Source organism: Clinocottus analis, unplaced genomic scaffold (genome assembly GCF_023055335.1).
Source record: "Clinocottus analis isolate CAN_PGR_092001 unplaced genomic scaffold, fCliAna1.0.p SCAF_10, whole genome shotgun sequence".
Lineage (NCBI taxonomy): Eukaryota > Metazoa > Chordata > Actinopteri > Perciformes > Cottidae > Clinocottus > Clinocottus analis.
The window spans coordinates 8693126-8711549 of NW_027175821.1; the positions used below are offsets into that span (position 1 = coordinate 8693126).

The 18424-nt window shown below is 40.3% G+C and overlaps 2 protein-coding genes across 2 annotated transcripts; both read right to left on the reverse strand.

Moving 5' to 3' along the window:
• Window positions 1-6429: 6429 nt before the first annotated feature.
• Window positions 6430-13738, reverse strand: LOC137794997 (putative monooxygenase p33MONOX). Its single transcript, XM_068592202.1, has 8 exons — window positions 13537-13738; window positions 12537-12613; window positions 12234-12421; window positions 11951-12062; window positions 11580-11701; window positions 9486-9637; window positions 9115-9293; window positions 6430-8282 (listed from the first exon to the last, which is right to left on the reverse strand). The coding sequence occupies exons 2-8, from the start codon at window positions 12562-12564 to the stop codon at window positions 8077-8079; spliced, it is 987 nt and encodes a 328-aa protein (XP_068448303.1). The 5' UTR covers window positions 12565-12613; window positions 13537-13738; the 3' UTR covers window positions 6430-8076.
• A 1185-nt stretch (window positions 13739-14923) lies between these two features.
• Window positions 14924-15981, reverse strand: LOC137796234 (C-X-C motif chemokine 3-like). Its single transcript, XM_068594039.1, has 4 exons — window positions 15868-15981; window positions 15611-15734; window positions 15351-15428; window positions 14924-15184 (listed from the first exon to the last, which is right to left on the reverse strand). Exons 1-4 carry the CDS (start codon window positions 15929-15931, stop codon window positions 15115-15117), a joined length of 336 nt encoding a protein of 111 aa, XP_068450140.1. The 5' UTR covers window positions 15932-15981; the 3' UTR covers window positions 14924-15114.
• Window positions 15982-18424: the final 2443 nt, after the last annotated feature.

Below are 18424 nucleotides of genomic sequence, written 5' to 3' on the forward strand. Positions count from 1 at the left end.
TTATTGTATCATTGAAATAATTGAGTTTTTATCGTTAACAGCGATGCTGTTATTGTTTTCACCTTGTCAATCTGCTTGCGAGTCATTGTGGCATGTTCAGGAGGCCCCGAGCAGGGACTGGGTGACTATGTAAGATATATTTATGTCTGTGGACCCCCCCCCCCCCCCCCCCCATTCCCGCACTTTACACACCTGGACCAATGTGCCATCTTGGCTGATACCATCGCATTATGGTTTCTAGTTTCGTTCTTCAAGCCAGAAGCGAACTAAAAACAAGTATCATGACAATGAGGAAGATCATGTGTCCTGCTATGCAGGCTGATGTTATTGTACTCCCAGTTACTTTTGATTCCCCCGAACCTTTTGCCAGCAGACGTTTCGTCTGCCTTCCTGTTTCTTATCAAATAAGTTACCTTCAGTTTGAAGAAAATGATCTATTAATGTATTAGCTCTGTTGATGATCCGATACTCTGTACATCTAAACCTAACACACACACACACACACACACACACACACACACACACACACACACATATATATATATATATATATATATATATATATATATATATATATATATATATATATTAATAAATGGAGGCTATTGTAGCAATTGTATACGTAATGAAACCTTTATTTCAAGAAGCCAGATTCCTCAACAAGGTTTAGGTGTGGTTATGACGTGATTTCTGTTTTAAGTAACAATTAACAAATGCTTTACATATTTCCACTCCTATGATCACCTGATGCCAACTCAGAGCAAACGTCACTGACATTAACTCTTCAACCGTATCATATTAACTGTTTTTTAACTATACGTATGTACCTGTTAAAATGCTTTCAACTCGTATGCCCTTATCCTGCCTGGTTGCTCCCTTATTATCTCTGAATGCCTCCTGGACTCTAAACATTTTTACACGTAATAGCCTCACTAGTTACATTTTATGGACATGTTGATTATTATTTTATTGTCCATCCTCTTAATTGAATACCAGGAGTCACAATGTATTGGCATACACAGTAATGACGGCCCGGGGAAATACAGGTCAGATTTAAAATACACAAACAGAAGTGACAAAACCACTAATTTGACAAACTGGATAACGTATTTATCCCTTATTCAAATACTTCACTCATAAAAATGCTTCAGCACTTAAGTTGTATTACCAGGTCACCGAAGCACAAGTTCAATCGAAACAGCTTCCCAGCAATAAAGCCCTGCACTTTAACTTATCATACATATCACTAAGGTTACTCTTATACTGCTTATTTCCCCTGTGCGAAGGTCAGGCCCGAGCTCACATCGGACGCCAGGCCACATTTCAAGCAAAAATGAATGATCGAAAGTTATTGACTTGGACAGGTTCAATGGATTAATTGCATGTGCGTAACATGAGCATTTGCACAAGACAGATGCTGAGGGAACTGACCAGGATGAACGTTAATTGTTTCCTCTATCTAAACTACATTCAAACTGTAGTTGACATTTTGAAAAACACATGAGAGATATCAGCGAGCGTCAGATACGGAGACACTGCTTATCTCAGTCTGAGTGAATGGAAGGAGATAGTCTTTAAGAGAGTGTATAAGGCATGTGTCTGTAATAGTCACAAAACAAGAATCGGAAAAGTATGAAACGGGCGCATGCACGTGTCTCTTGGTCCACATCTCTGCTTGAGGAATGTGTTTGCGTGCTACCAAGTCACACGCCTCACCTCGCTTTGTTCAAACCACATCCAACTGTATGTGGATGAGAACAGCGACGGACCATTTAACAAACAGCTTATTGTGTCAAAAAGGAAACAAATATTTATATTTTTGGACCATATTCTCAGTGATCCCAAAGCTTTGCAAAATACTTAATTCCAATATTACTGTCCGTTTGTATTGTGGATATACTGTATGCAAACTTAAAAATGTTCCTGATTTGAATGTTAAGACTCTTTACCCAGTCTACAACTATATTTTGTTGTACTATGACATGTGTTCAGGTGTACTGCGGATGTGAGGGAGTGAGAACCAGGACAGAAACCAAAGAACTGCATTCCTCTCCTAGCTTAAGGGATTAATACGTAGGACATAAGGACATGTGCTCTATAACAATCTCATCCAATGAGATCCACCCAAAAGATCAAAGGTTCCCTAAGTAGTAAGAAGATATAAAACGATGGGCAAACCGAAAGGTTTTGACACCGATAATCAAGCAATTTCCAGGAGCTTGATTATTTTAAATTGCCTTCACTTTGAACCTTAAACCTTTGAACTCTGCTGTCTTGTTTGTTGTGTGCGTCGTTCTTACGATTGTACATCATTGTTGGTGGATTATTTCCTCTAATTGTTTGGTAGCAGTGAAACAGATACATCCAGATAAACCAGTGTGGCTTCATGAGTGTGGGTAAAACCCAAAAGTGATAGAGATCACGGTCTGCCAACTTCTGAGAAATCACATTGGAGTGTAATTCCTGTCTCTTGTCTGTTGTGATGTAAGACTTACAAGGTGAAAACACAGCCAAGATTTTGGCAACAGTTGTAACATATTTGAGGTTTAATACAGGGAGGGATGTTTAAACTGTGAGCCACAATTAAGTGTTTAGTTATAATACTTATGTCTGTTTTATGATTTGTAAATAAACGAGTCAGTAGTCAAGTCATAGTTTGGATTTGGAGAATTTTACTTAGAACACCTGTATTGGGTTTTAAATGAATCACTTAATAACAGCAGAGCCAAGACATGAATCATCTTACACACTTACATGATTTACGTTCCAACACACACCCACACACACACACACACACACACACACACACACACACACACACACACACACACACACACACACACACACACTCACTCACACACACACACACACACACACACACACACCTCTGGAAGTGGTGTGTGGTTGTGCTCAGGGCGTTCTTGTATTTTCTCTTTCAGCATTAGACACCAGTGAGTGCATCAACCGGATGTGGCTCCAGTGAGCTCCAGCGGACTGTTAAGACCTTGTTCTCGGGGATCTCCCCTCCCACATCTGCTTCATGTTAGGGCCTGGGGGGCAGTACAGGAGGGCCCAACATTACAATCTGCCTTTCAGTGGGGGATGGCAAGAGAAGGCCTGATGAACAGAGACACACAGCAGGACGGCCACAGACTGGAGGCTGGCTCATGCAAAACTGGTAACATTGTAGTTCATTAAGCATACATGAATACACAAACAAAGCAAAAGATGCAAAGAACAACAAACTCAAATGACATACAAAAGTAATATTCTGTCTAAATTGGATGACCTTGAAAAGAATATGCTGGCTTTTCCACGTCAATTGCTCGATTCTGTCTTCTGATTCTGTCTTCTGTAGTTTTTCATTGACATATAGTTGTTTTTTTTGCCGGCAGTATACAAACGTTAACAAACCTCAAATAATTTCAGATCAGTGCTAAAGAGAGACCAGAACGACAGGAAATCAAATGATATTTTTAAGCAAAACATATGATCTGTACAAATTGTCGACATCTTGCACTACTCCTGCTCTGAACATTGCTTCCCCCACATACATTCCTTCCTCACTGTAGCTGCACTCATTTTCTGCAGGGGTGTCTTTTGGGACACCGAGATGCTGTCACAGAAGTCATAGGTCATTTCTTCACAATTTATGAGGTACAGCAGTTTGCTATTGCGTAAGATCAGCACACTGATTTGATTTGTGTGTTATCCACATCAGTGTTAATGGCACTATAACTCTATCCCCCAGTGACTGGGCATGATTGATGTTTGATTGCTTTCACAGGAGACAGTACCTGAGGACAGCCATCAGCTGCCCAACCCAAGCTTCCTCTCAGCTTGGTGGGTTCAGCTCCGGGCCAGCTCACTGTGAATCAGCAGCACATGTGGTTCTGGAGTCAGATGGGGTAACATACGACAGAAAGGACCCACCCAGCAGCAGACGTCAGAAAGGACCCCCTTCAAATCCCTTGTTAAGTTTTGTCACCATGGTGTTCTTGTTATGGAGAGAATAACTAGATTACCGAAAAACATTACTCATTTCTGTGGTTTGTGACGCTTACACTAATGAAAAAGCTAATAAGTTGGAAGCAAAAAATTAAATGTCATTTCAGAAGCAACCTATTTTATCATCCTGTTATCGCAGCAGCTTTCTTTGTTGGACATTTGGAAATCTATCTTGACTTTCCTCATAGCTTAGTTAGTAACATCTCACAAACTGCTAATATAGGAAACAGCCTTTGAAGAAGTGTATTAGCACTTAAGGACTATATGTTTCTAACAAAATTCCTGTAATTGAGTCGAGCTGGTGGGAGGGTTCCCCCACATATTCCTGGAGTCGCCCTGACATAAAGTGCTCCTATAACTCCTACATGTATTAGATAAAAGTACTTCATAGTCCTCATCAAAACTGACCTTTATACAGAGTACATTTCGAATATGTTCTCAAAAACGAAGTATCACCATGATCACTGCTGCAGGGGGATCTTAAAAAGCAGGGCTTCTCTTAAGAAACGGACACTGTTTCTGTGGGAGCTTGGCCAGTCTGGCAAGTTGAAGTTGTGTCATATGGGCGGAGCCCACAGAGTGCAACTAATTCTTTTGAGGTTGTTATGTAGGAAATTGGTCCAGACCAGTTTTTGAAATATAGATGAGTAGTGAATGTGTCACATCGGATTGCAGATGAGACCCTAGTGTTTGTTTTGGTCTGTGGTCACTCTGGCGGGGTGGGGCTTGCCGCTGCACATCTGGGAGTGAGCTCAATGATTTGTGTGGGATCGGAGCAGAAGTGGGGGCAGGGAGCCGAGAAAGGGGGGTTAAGGGGGTGGGGTACGTAACCACGTCATGTCGGACCCAGAGAGAGAGCCATCTGTATTATGTCATGAATGCTGGGGCACTCCACCCTTTGCTCTCTATTTCCAAGTTTCTCTCACTTCCAGACTCCTCCACGGTTTCTCTCGCCTTTGCTGTACTGCTGCGGGAGTTGTACGTGACAAAACAGACTGAACAGGCCTATCTCTGTTTTGTACCAAACTTTCACACCAAATCTTCTTTCTCCGTGACTGCACTGTCCCTCATCTTCGGCCTGCCTTCCAGTTTGTGTCCGTCCATCCAGCTTTTGAGTGAAAGCTCTTTGTCTGCACTCGCCTGTCTTATTTGATGTTCACCTTTGCTCCTGTTGCACCACCTGAAAACCAGACGTGCACGCTCAACAGCCTGTAATTAAGTAAAGGAGGGTTCCCTTTAGTTCAAGTCAACAATTAAAGTCGAGGAGAAAGAAAGTGATGCAGTAGCTCAAGTTGAGGCCTTGCTTCTGTTTGAACTTCGGCACTTAATCTGAAGGAAAATGTCAGTGATAAATACTTTTGTAGATGACTCAACAAGCAATATGCATATCCTGTACAGTATGTTCATCCTGGTGTGTTGCTGAAGGAAGTATAACAAGGGCAACAGACACACCCTGTAATAGGTCTACTATTACACGCACGCACACACACACACACACACACACACACACACACACACACACACACACGCACACACAGGCAGGCAGGCACGCACACAACAAACAGAACACCAGACAATAAATGCTCGGCGCTTTAACAAGGCTATAAACCTTTTCGGTTCATGGCCGAGCCAACAGCAGAGTGTGCTCTCTGCTGTTTCTCGCTGCTGGCTCGTCGTCGGATGGCCTGCATGTTAGCTTTGATGTAAAGAGAAGAGATTGGGTAGTTAATAACGCTCAGTATCGCTGACAATATCCTGAAATTGTTGTTCCAATAAAAAAAAAAAATCAATCTCCCTACCAACAGTAGAACAAGACTAATTAAATCAATGTGTACACAGCGTAGGAGCGGACGAGACAGCAGAGAGACTGCTCGTCTCAAGATTCTTCTCTCCTTCTTCATGCCTCTGTGGAAAATGTAATTTCATCATGCTTTTCATTTGGGTACACAATGATACCCTGGCTATTTAATATATCTGATTCCAGCATCAATGCCCCTTTTCTTGATTTTAATCTGGGTAATATAACAAATAACGAAACATTAAAATCAAACTAATGACTATAAAATGCATTGAGTTTATTGCACCACCTTCTGGCCATAGACTGTAAGTTATGGATGGTGTTAAATCCTTGCACATTGTCATCGGTGAACATTTCTCTTTATATGTTATATGTCAATATCGAAGCAATGGAAATTTAGGTAGTGACATTCAATTAGAACAAAAAGTTAAACTGGTTTTGCTAATTTGATGCATAGTATAGAATTAAAAATGTTTAAAGAACGCCTTTTGGAAATTCTTACATCCAAATTTAAGTGAAAGAAACTGCGAGCTCAGTCTAATTATTAGGCTGTTCATTTACATTCTGTTGTAGTTTGATTTACAAAAACACAAAAAAGAGATCCTGTGCAACTCACAGAACATTTAATTGGTCGGTCAAGAACACACTTCTTCGGAGGAACAACTTCTATTTAACAGGATACGCTGATCATGAAATTGTCTTGTTATTGACAGCATTGTAAAAAACAATTTCAATACAAATACAATTAGTGTGCACTCTTCAGCTAAAACAAGGTGTGCACAATATAATAAAGGAGTCGGCTGCTTGCCCAGGCTACTTATATTTCTATACAGGGCCCTCCAGAATTATTGGCACGCTCAGTAAATTAGCAAAACGAGCTACAAAAAAAAATCTTTATTGTTTATCCTCATGATCTTTGGAAATTTATACCCCAGTAAAACAGGAAGTCATGGTTGACCACTTAAGAGTTCCTAATTCAACAGATGAACTTGAAAATGCAAAATATGACTGGGAATATACTTCAGTTTGATTTTATTCATGAGATTTTCTCAGGTTGCCAATAATTGTGGCACACCTTCTTAGAAGAGAAATGTATTGTCAAAAAGAAATTCTTTCAAAAATTTTACTTCAATAAAAAATTATGACTTTTGTCTATATTTTTAGTGAAAGACTAAAGATAAACAGCAAAGACATTTTTTCACAGCCTGTTTTGCTCTGGAGGACACTGTATGTTTGTATGAAAAAAAGAACTAGAGAATAATGTTGCTTGTTATTATCAGATTTATTTACAGATGTAAGTGGGAGACCATCTCCCTTGTGCATTTACTTACTGGAATCCATCAACTTTTTCAAAACAGCAGGGATTCTTCAAATGCGATACAGGAAATGCAAAATAGAAAATTAGCATTTAAATGCTTTGTATTTTCATGTTGAAACTAATTTTTTATGCACAAAAAAAAAATGTGATTAACCCCATACACTACTATATAGAATTAGCAATGTTGATTAAATACAGAACAATAAGGAAACACTGTTGAAAAGATTACAAAAAAATAAAACATCACTTCAGGTCGTCAGTCATACTCTCAAAAGTAAAATAAAATGCTCTTCCGTACAATAATAATTTTAAAAGAAAAGATGAACTTTAATGGCCACAATGCCAAAAGCAAACATGCTGCAAATTTAGGCACATATCAGTAATCCCAGATTATACTCAGCATGCTAACAGAGGACATGACTACACATCTGTGTGCTTATTCAAAAGAAAAGAAAAGAGGCAAGTGAGCATTATTAATTGAAATAGCTGGTCAGTTTTATGATAGGCAATACTTAAGTGATTAGCTTGAGCAAAAGGACTGACAAAATATTTCAACAACTTCCATCTCATGCCAATATTGACAATGGAACAAGGACAGCAAGGCAATGCATGTCAACGCCCCCATTCTGTGACAGAACAACAATAATACTAGCTTTAAGGGTGACAAGTGAAGTTACTTCATATGATGTTTTGATTGGACCAAAAGCTGGAGGAAATAGGAAGGGGATGGTGTGGACTGATAGAAGATAGCAATCCATTGGAGTAGGTTGGTTGGGAGGAGTAGCAGTGTGGGCTTGTCTCTGGGGCTGATGAGCTAATACTACAAGGTGGTCTTCTTTCCTCTCACCCTCCTCTCAGAGGGGGCAAAGGAGGACAAGAAAAAAAATATTAAAGATATAGTCAACACTATATTTTTAATATTTTTTTTAGTTACTACACAGCTGGTCTGTCTTCAGAAGCCAGAGGGTGTTAAAACATTCATATCCCGAGGTTTAAGTTTGTGTGGCCGTGTGGGTGCCTGCTTGGCCTCAATACCCGAGATTTCAATCTTGGGGGGAATGAAATTGGCAGGGGCGTCCAACTTGAAGTTGACCTGGGTGTTGGTGCCATCCATGGTAGAGGACTTCTGCATGCCGAAATATGACTGCAGTGAGAAGCCTAAAAGAGAGACGAGAAGATGATAAATGTTGACATTAATAACCTAAATCTAGCCATTATAAAAATGGAGCAGCTTTAGTGTCATGATGAGTAACTTTACTCCCCCCTGAAAATATTGCTCTTTCTGACTTTTTGTTGTGGTTTAGGGGCAAAACTAGAATTCTTGCCACATTTTGCTCTGCCAGCAGGTTACATCCATGTCTTTCCAAATGTCATTACTCACATCATTAACATTCAGCAAAGGTCCATGTGAAAGCTTGTGCTAAATTTGTAGAAAAAAAAAATCCCTCTAGGCGTTCCTGAGAAATCATATTCACAAGAATGGGATGGATAAGTACATACACATGGGCCGATAAACCTATAAACATAAATTCTCTGGCCACGGCCATCCCTGGCATGGAAGCATTAAAAGCAAACCACTAATCCACATCTAGGTGTGTTTAGAAGGGAGACGGTTCAGAGAAAACATGAATGACTGATATTTAGTTTGTTCAATATTAGTCTTTGTATTATATAAGTGATAAGAAGATCCCAGCTTGTGCCTATTGGCTGGTGAGCCAACACATTTGAGTCGCAGAATTTAAGGAACAATGCCCCAACCTGACATGGGAAAATCACCGCTGATTTCAAGAGCTGTTCAATTATATTCATGGTTCATCTGAGGCAGTTGAACCAGCATTATTGTATTCAAAGTAAAAACCAAAACACAAGGGTCTCACCACAGTTTGTCATGGCCCAGGGTTCCATACCGGCTATGAGAGCCTACATCCATTATGCATTCATACTGTAATAGACACAAGATCCAAATTTAGATTGGGTATAAAACTCTCACCTGTGCTGGTTTCACAGCCTGGGTCAGTGGGGGACTTCTGTACCACTGGTCGAGTTCCAAAGAAGTTCCACCTTTCTCCTCCTCCTCCTGTCTCATTTCCTCCCATGTCTGTGCTTGGGTTGGGACAATTAAGCTCTGGGGTGGCAGGAAAATGTGCAGGACTCAGCTGGAACCAGTTCCTGTTTTGCAAGCCATGGGCAAAAAGTCAAACATGAGAAGGACATGCTATATGGCACACAATATGAGCTCGGTTGGAAAATGAAGCACGTTAGGATAAGAGGTTCTGGTGTCATCCATTTCTATAAGATTTTGGATTAGCATTTAGATTATACAACTATATGAGCTAAACATTACAGCAGCCAGATGCCTACCTGCGACTAACAGCCGGTGATGTGTGGGGAGTAACACTGGGGGTGACAGAAGGGGTGACAGAAGGGGTGACAGAAGGGGTGCCACTTGGGGTGGTTTGTGTTGATGTTGTACACCTGTCCTCCTTGAAGTCCCCGCTTGGCATTCTCAACTTCTGCAATGACAGAAAAAACAAACAATGAAACACAGAAATAATGAAGAAATTGCCCATTGCTGATCCATAATCACCCTGTACATTAGTAAGTGATTATTTAAAGATAATTTATAACTGTGGCTGGATGGTTTTTCCTTTGATGTACACTTTTTGTCCATATAAGACTAACAGCCCATAGTTGTGTCAAATGTGTCAGAGACAGAGCATTGGTCTGGTTTAGGCAAACACTCCCTGAATACACAAGGAAAAAGGTCAGCAGTGTTTTTCTGAACCTGATGACCAAAAAGTATTCTTTTTTTTTCAAGTGCGTCACTGTGATCATATCACCTGCTGTGACCATGAAGAGATAGACAGAGAGATAGAGAGACCTGTAATGGTTCTGCGACACTCTTGTACTCAAACAATAAACGTTCAAAAGCTAGTCTTACATCTTTCCAACTCTAACCAACTAAATGTATGTTCAAACATTCTTGTCTTGACAATAAGATGTATTTCAGTTATGATCTCTGGAAGAATATTGTCACGGTTTAGTTTCCATTCAGTGTCGGCAAATTCCCAGCCATATGTGGCCCTACTATCTGCTTAGGGCAATGAAGGTATATTTTATTAAAAAATTGATTACAACTAAATTATATTAACACTTTGCTAACTCGTGATAACACGTGAGGTGGGGTGCGTGTACAATATGTTATCACCTGGCTAGCAAATGTCATGGCAAGTTGAACTAGTGACAGTTTGTGTCTCATTTCAGTTACCTTACATTACGTTATAATACACGAGGGACCTAACGTGAGACTAGTCTCCCCTCGGGAGACCAGGCTTATCTAGCGAGATAGTGACATGACGGTTTCATAAAACATTGGAACTAAAAATCAACCAAACTTACAGCCATGGGAGCTGTCTCTGGTGATTGTTACTCCCTCTAACTTCGATTGTCTTTGCTCCTAATTTAGCGTGAGCTAGTTGGTTAAGTACGGTCAGCGTCAGGAGATGTAATGTTACGAAGGACTTAGCGTTAGCTTCATCTGGTGTTAGTTTGTGTACACGGGTTCGTTAGCTTGAATGCAAGCTTTGCTAGCCAACGTTAGCCTATAATGATGCTTTGCTAACGGCCTGCTTTCTGGTCGGGTTGTACAAATGGCTACAGCAAAACACAATTACTTAACTTACCTTTTTATGATACGATTTCTTTGACGTTCCAGTCCGTCAAAACCCTTCATTTTGTCCATAACTAGCTGTTTTTAACACGTTTTTCACTCTCGAAAACACAAACGATAGCGCCTGAACACACCACAGTGGGCCTCTGTATATTTATTTTGTTAGGAGCTCGGTGATTGGTCCGTTTGACAAAATACGGGGGCTCGAGCCATAAATGGAAGTTGCTTGGCAACACTACTGCCGTAAACTCCAGTCTATGGAAGCACAAATCTGATTACGTCATGTGTTGTTTACACTCCAATCCCAAACACAAAATACTGTTTTCTATTATTATATCAAGTTATATTTAGATGACACAGACAATGTTAGGTCACTGTATTATGCATTATGATCATGAAAACATATATCCAGAGTGTGTGTGACAAAGTAAATTTTCCAAACCAAATTTTTCCAGTCCACTGATATTTAAAAAACACAGCCTTGCTAAACGTTCCCTGTTGGGCGAAAAAAAGAAGAAAAAAAGTGAAAAAACAAACTCCTAACACAGCTTACTCCCGGTGTCTTATCAGTCAAGTTCATTGGGTATGTAAGTCAGACCTGAAATCGATAATTTTGGCCTAAACTATGTAATAAACTAACTGTGAGCAAGAGTGTGTGTTGGAGTGTTTCTTTTAACTTTTATTCAGGTTGTGCTGCCCTCACTCATTCATTATTATTTGGGGGCAGATAGTAACGTTTTGCTGATTCTTGGCACATCAAGGCTTCTACATTTGTTCATACTCACTGTGGCGTCACCCAGTCGGTGAAAGCGAGTCTCCTCAGCAGAGAGCCCCTTGTGGGGACAATATCCGGCATCAGTGAGCCCTGCCTGGTGCTCAAACTTCTGGAGGCTCTCATGGGTCTGCTCTGAGTGAGGATGGGCATACAGTCAACAGTGGAGAATAAATTAATCAGTGTTTTCATGTGCTGCAATCCATTCTAGCCCGCTCTGAAGATTGTTTATTTATATTTGGCAGCCCTTTGACCAATCATAGGTGACGTTTAAAATTCTGTGACATGTAGCAATGAAAGTTAGTGTATCTGTGTCTTAACACACACAGGTAGTGTTGTAAATAAAAGTTTGTCATTTCAGTTCAGTTGTTTTTGTTGACTTACTGATCATTAGTGTGCTCATTAAAGAGGTGGCCTTGGCCTTCACAACGGGCACTGGAGACATGACTGGCGATGCTGCTTCAAAAGTCACTGACTTCCCATCAACTTCGCCTGCCTAATCACACACGTTCATACTATTACAAACCAGTTACAAAACAATGAGAGCAAACCAAACTTGCCCGGGCAAGCACCTAACCTTCAGAAAAGTTTACACAAGCCGATACAAACATCATGTACCAATTTCAAAATAATTCGGTTCAGATAGTTAGAACTAACAGGAAAGCACCTCTTTAGTCTTCCTGAATTTGTGCTGTGGGATGACTGGGTTTTTCCATAAGATGTTGACGGACAGGTCTGGAGGTGGTGAATGCATGACGGCATCCATTAACTCGTCATAGCTTACATTGCGACGAGTCATTCCAATGGGAGCCGAAAAGGCGCCAAAGAGACCAGAAGATGTGCCAGACTCAAGTGCTAAAAGATGCAAAGATAAGAGACTATTTCTGACATTGTCGTAAAGCTAGCAAGCGTTTTACTTATTTTAAAATGATAAGATTTTCACACCAACATATTTTTCTTCCTGCATTACCTGGAATGTCTTCCCGTCCTGAGGCCATTTTGACACCAGATCAGAAGGGCTGACCACAGGAGAGTTGAGGCCTGCACCTATGGACGCAAAGTGTGTAGTCCAACAGGTTGATGTCAGTCAGAAGTCAGGCAAATATATATAAATGTCATGTGTGTATTCACCTAAGCATGGGTAAGTCAGAGGAAATACAAAGTCAGAGACTGGTATTGACTGTAAAGTGCATCGCGTCCTGTTTCTAACCTGCTCCAAATAGAACCAACGTGTCTGGTTACAGCACTGTAACTAATATCATTATGCAAGTCCCTCTTACATACTAGGCTGTCTTTCTAAAGCAGAGATAACCTACCATACAAAGCAGGCTCATATTCACAGGGAAAATAAACTTTTTGAATTGAGGAAATGGCTGTTTAATGAAATGAAACTTGTTCTACAAGTCATACCTTATTGTGTAACATGCAAGGAAAGCCACTCAAATTAGTCCTTACTGCTCCTTATGGTTCAGACTGGGCTGGGCTCACTTTCAACTGCAATCCACCTGCATTTTTCCTCACTAAGGCTGAATGAATGACGAGGAGACCGTCCACCATCTGCAACATACGCTGCACAATTCGGATTTTGCAGATTTATATGAGTGTACTCTGCTTTGCAGACAGCTGAGACCAAATCTGCGGTGGTTCGCGTCAGCGCTGGGGGGTGTCGCAAACAATGACTTGCAAAACAGGACCAGGCGAAGTCACACCTTGGGCGTGCGGGAATAACGTCAAAAATAATAATAATTCATAATTATAATGATAAATAGTTAGTTTCCGGGATGCCACCGAACTACTGAAAAAACGGTCGAGCACTTAAACCATTAAACCATTCATTTATATGTGTCATAAACTCCATGCAATGCATTTCATTGTCTTTTAAAACAAATTTTGGTCAGTCATTTGCAGCGTTCACATGAAGGACACCAGCTGTCACGCACGCTCCATTAAATACACGAACACTTACTCACCCTGTCAATATCTGCTCTCCTATTGAAATTACTCCACAGCCACAGAGATTTATTTGCCCCGGAGGCGCAGACTCGACCGACTGAACGAACAGATACCGTATGTTTGTTCAGCGGTTGGTTCATCCATGACTTTTGGACGCGCAGAGAGTAAACAGAGCGCACAGGCGGCCACCATGTGAAGCCATCTGACCACGCAGCCCGGCGGAAGTGATCATCCGAAACTTGGAGAGCCGCAGCCCGTTTGGGAAGACATGTGATGCAATGTGCGGCGTCGTGAAGGAGTATCCGACAGTTAAAGAAGCCTAGCCCGCCCAACAAGACAACAAGCAGTGGTGTAAGAAGGGTGTCGATGTTTTACTGAAGCTATATTAAAGGAACAACAGCACACGCCAGATAAAAGTCCTGCATTAAAACATGTACAAGTATAAAAGGATGAACATCAAGGTTAAAGTATTAAAACGTCCTCATCATGCAGAATAGTCTATTTCAGAATAATGTATGTTATGTTACTGAATTATGATCATAATGCATTCATGTGAACATTCACTTTCATGTTAGCTTGTAGAATTCCCCCTGGGACCTGTGAAGTCTTTTTTAATATAATCTATATGTTTTATGATCAATCTCAATTTGTAAAGTAACTAAAGTTATTCAATAAATGTAATGTAATAAAAGATGTACACTATTTGTCTGTGGGATGTAGAGCAAATAAACCGTAAACTATGGTAAGTAGCCACTTTCCACCACCAGTTTAAATGTATTATTGACATCTCAACATTAAAATGGGAATTCACTGTACATGGTTTGTCACTAAATTTGCATTACAATACAAATTGAGCTGCCTCAATACCATGTTTTATGTGTGAGGCATAGAAAATACACTTGGCCTTGGTTAAAGTTAGAGCTAGAGGCAGTGGTTATGGTAAAACTCTAGGGAATGGACTCCAGTGTGTGTGCGCGTGTGTGTGTGTGTGTGTGATAGGTTTGTGATTCTCATAAACTGTAATGCTCAGCCTATAAGAATCATCTGATCTGAGCCCACCCCTGTCAGAGTTGAGCGTAAACACATGGTTCTGGCAGGTTATTCACCCTGTAATCTCAGTCTCTGCAGCTTTGTCCTCTATAATCTGATGCATCTACGTACTAGTAAGATCCATTAGGGGTTTTAAGAAGATGCCCAGCACAGTGACTTTCTCTGATATTTAATGCTCAGCATTCTCGTTCTGTATGAGATCAGTGACTTGACACAAACTGCATTTCTTGCATTTATAGCCCTGAACCACCAGGAGGCACCGTTGAATTATGGGAACAAACATGACTTCATTCTTATATTTTTTATTAAAAAAACACTGACAATTTTAAATTGCATCAGACTTGGTTCGTAACACATACATCTATTTACAAATACAGATAGAATAAAAAATAAAATAGAACAGAGATTATACTGCAAATCTGTATAAATAGAAGATAAATAAAGAAAACATATATTCCATTTCACATGTGCATTTGTTTAAGGTGCCTTTGTTTGTGGGGGTCAGAGGTCATCTGCTCTTCTTCTTGATCGGAGGAGATAAAGAGTCAGGCGCGAGCTGTGTTGGAGTTGGAAGTGAGCTCACTTGGTCTGGTTGTAGCCGAGGTTTCCCGATTACTAGAAATGATGAAAAAAGAAGAAACACATTAGACACTTTACAACTGTGTGGAGAAGGTGTGATGTTATTTATTATTAAATATGGAGATTCACTGAAAGATTAATATTAGGAATGATGGTGAGTTCTGAAGATGAGGTTCAGATTTATTTCTGTAAACATACTCACATGATGGAAGCCATGAGTTTTTGCACTGCCTTTAACTTGGGGTTCAGGCAATAGCGAAGGCCGCTGTTGATGGTGACACTGTTGAAATGGACATCAGAGGTTAGCAGATGAACATGATTTAATAGCTTGATGACTAAAAAGCCATGAAGTTAGTTTCGTGTGAGGGGTTTACTAAAAAGCTTTCAATTAGCACAAACAATCTAAATAGGACACATTATTGCACTACAATATACAATCTTAAAGATTTAAGTGTGTCTTACACAATCTCCACTTTGTCACAGAAGATGGTTGCCGGGTAGACCTGGATGTCCTTTACGATATTCCTCGCTCTAATTCCATTCCTGACACGTTGACACAGACACTGCTTTCCTGATGTGTGATCAACTGGAGAGAAAGATGAAGAGAATATGATTATTGTTTCCCTTTTTACAGCTACCAACACATGTAAACATGTATAAAACCAACCTTATATTGTCCATGTTAGAATAGTAAATGCTAAAGAAGTATAAAATCTTACGTTGGGCTTTAGAGATGCAGACCATGACTGCCAGGAGTAGAAACACTTTCATGATGCCGGACATCTTTGGTGAAGAAGACACTGGTGCTGTGATGAAGGTGATAGAGAGGAGCTGTAACAAGTGCAGCTGGAGAGATTGAATAGAGTCAGAGAGAACTGTGAGGGGTAGAAGCCGAGGGTCATCTTAAATACTCTCTCCAGACACATACCTCATCATACTTCCTGTGATCAAGGGAATTTTTGAGACTGGAAAGTGAAACTTCTAAACCACCAAAATTACCCTACTCACTTTCCACCCGTCGTCCACTGTGGTTACTAATAATTTGACAAGATTTCAAAAGCACATTTTGCTAACGTGTAAGAGAATAGCAATATAAAATCAAAAATGGAAAGCGGAGACTCACAGTGTTTGTCTAAAAATATTTTTGGACATTTTTCGCACTTTATTTACTTTCATACCATGAATAAAAAATACACAAACAAATGGGTCATGTACAAATTATAGTTATGAAACGTATATTAGTCATGTATAAGCTAATTATGGAATTTTGGTTTCCTGCGTTGTTAATTCCCAATTATATTTCCAATATAAAGTTAACAACAAATTCATGTCATGTGCAGTGTATTGCTGGTGTCTGAATGGTGTCTGGTGTCTATGTCTGAATATGTCTTGGTGATGATAGAATACCACAATGTAGAAGAGAAGACACATTACATCTTTATATTATACTGTAAAGTTTTAGCAAAAGAGTGCTAATCCTCCATTTCTGATGGACTGGTCAAAAACACTTTTGGATGATATTTAAAATCGAGTTAGGGTAGATTTGTGTGGACTATTTGTAGACTACACAAAGTGTGGGCAGGGGAGCTTTACAACATCTATATGCGTGTTTAGTGGTTAACACATTCAGCGTAGCGTGCATGCAGCACCAAATCACGCAGCCGATTTCTCGGAACAATATGAAGGCAAGTGTGAATTCATATCTTTCCAACGTAGCTTGGTGACTTGACATTATGGTGTGAAGTCAGTATGATCAGTAATATTTTATAGATTCTGCATTTTGAAACACAATCTGTAGTTGCTAGATATTAACCCTTAAGATCTGATATATGAGGCCTATGATAACCGGTCAGTGGTTTTCTTTCCTCTGCTTGGTACTGATATGCCTCACAAGGGAGACCAGAAAAAAGGAAGTTATTTATGCTTGTGAGCTATAACTATCACACACACGCACGCGCGCGCACACACACACACACACACAAGTATGGGCCGAGGGTTTGCCTTAAGAGGACATTCAGTTTGACAATTACCTCAGTGACCTCATAGCTGTTACAGCTGGTTACACCCAGACCTCCTGAGGAGTTCTGTGTTCACTGTTCTGTTTCTGTTGTGTTGGCTGTCACTCACCTTGTCTCTTGTTACAGACTCCTCCCTCCTCGTGTGCCAGCCTCATGTGTGATTGCTAGCCCCGCCCTCATTGTTTCCACCTGTGTCTCGTTCCCCTTTGTATTTAGTCTGTGTCTACTTTCTGTCCAGGACGAGTTTGTCTTTAGATGTCATCTTGATCTTGGGAGTTTTGCCGTAGTAAATCTGGTTTTTGCAGCGAACCAGGTCGTCTTGTGTCTGCTCTTGGCTCCTGCCTACCGTGGTCCAGTTTCCCTAACAGTCATGGTGAGCACACGTCCAGGGACATGTTCACACTACGCTGAGTTTGAGTGGGACAAGGCATACACGTTGGTTAAACCTCTGACCCTGATAAACAAAATACTTCACAAATATGAATTCATTGTGTAATTGATGAACAAAACACTGAAAGCTTTGTAACTCAATAGTTGAGCCCTGAAGAGCAGGTTAGGTTGACTGAACGTGACAATATTTAGTACATAAGAAGTAAAATAGGAGATCATGTAAGTTTAATAAACAACAATTCAGACTTTTGAATGTGAATGAATAATTTTCACAAAACATGATTTTACTGTAATATGTGTAACAGATGTGTATATTATTTCAATGTAGTTTTATTCAGTATGGGGTGGAAGTGAGCTCAGTAAGTCTGGCTGTTGTAGAGGCTTCCTGTTTCCTAGAAATGCCACACAAAAAAAAAGAAGACACATGACGACTCCGTGGAGAAGGCATCATGTCATTCATTATCAAATATGGAGATTCACTGAAAGATTTAATTTTTGGGTGGTCAGTGTATTCTGAAGATGAGTTTCACATTCATGTCTGTAAATATCCTCACTTGATGGAAGCCATAAGTTTCTGCATTGCCTTTATTTCAGAGTTTAGGCACTATTGAACGCCGCTGTTAAAATGGACAGCAGAGGTGAGCTTTATTTAACCCCAAAGTGACGCCCGAGCCATCGGACTTCTCCCTCAGACACAAATCACTCACCAACAGGGCATGGAGCTCGCCTCACACTTTGCAGAAGTGATGGCAAGGAGAAAAGCCGTTTTGGTGTCCCTCTTTTAGGAGGAGGTTCACACAGGATTTAAGTGATAGGAAGACTCGACACGCGTGTGCGCGAGACTGAAGATATTAAGTGTTAAGCACAG

What these genes read in the sequence shown, in the direction of transcription:
- LOC137796234 (XM_068594039.1), bottom strand. Translation starts at nt 15,931, where the DNA reads ATGTCCGGCATCATGAAAGTGTTTCTACTCCTGGCAGTCATGGTCTGC. An exon ending in CTGCATCTCTAAAGCCCAAC is followed by an intron (nt 15,735 to 15,867) that starts GTAAGATTTTAT and finishes CTTTCTCTCCAG; the next exon opens with TTGATCACACATCAGGAAAG. An exon ending in AAACTCATGGCTTCCATCAT is followed by an intron (nt 15,185 to 15,350) that starts GTGAGTATGTTT and finishes CATCATTTCTAG; the next exon opens with TAATCGGGAAACCTCGGCTA.
- LOC137794997 (XM_068592202.1), bottom strand. Translation starts at nt 12,564, where the DNA reads ATGGCCTCAGGACGGGAAGACATTCCAG. An exon ending in AGGACGGGAAGACATTCCAG is followed by an intron (nt 12,422 to 12,536) that starts GTAATGCAGGAA and finishes TGCATCTTTTAG; the next exon opens with CACTTGAGTCTGGCACATCT. An exon ending in TCACCGGCTGTTAGTCGCAG is followed by an intron (nt 9,294 to 9,485) that starts GTAGGCATCTGG and finishes CTTGCAAAACAG; the next exon opens with GAACTGGTTCCAGCTGAGTC.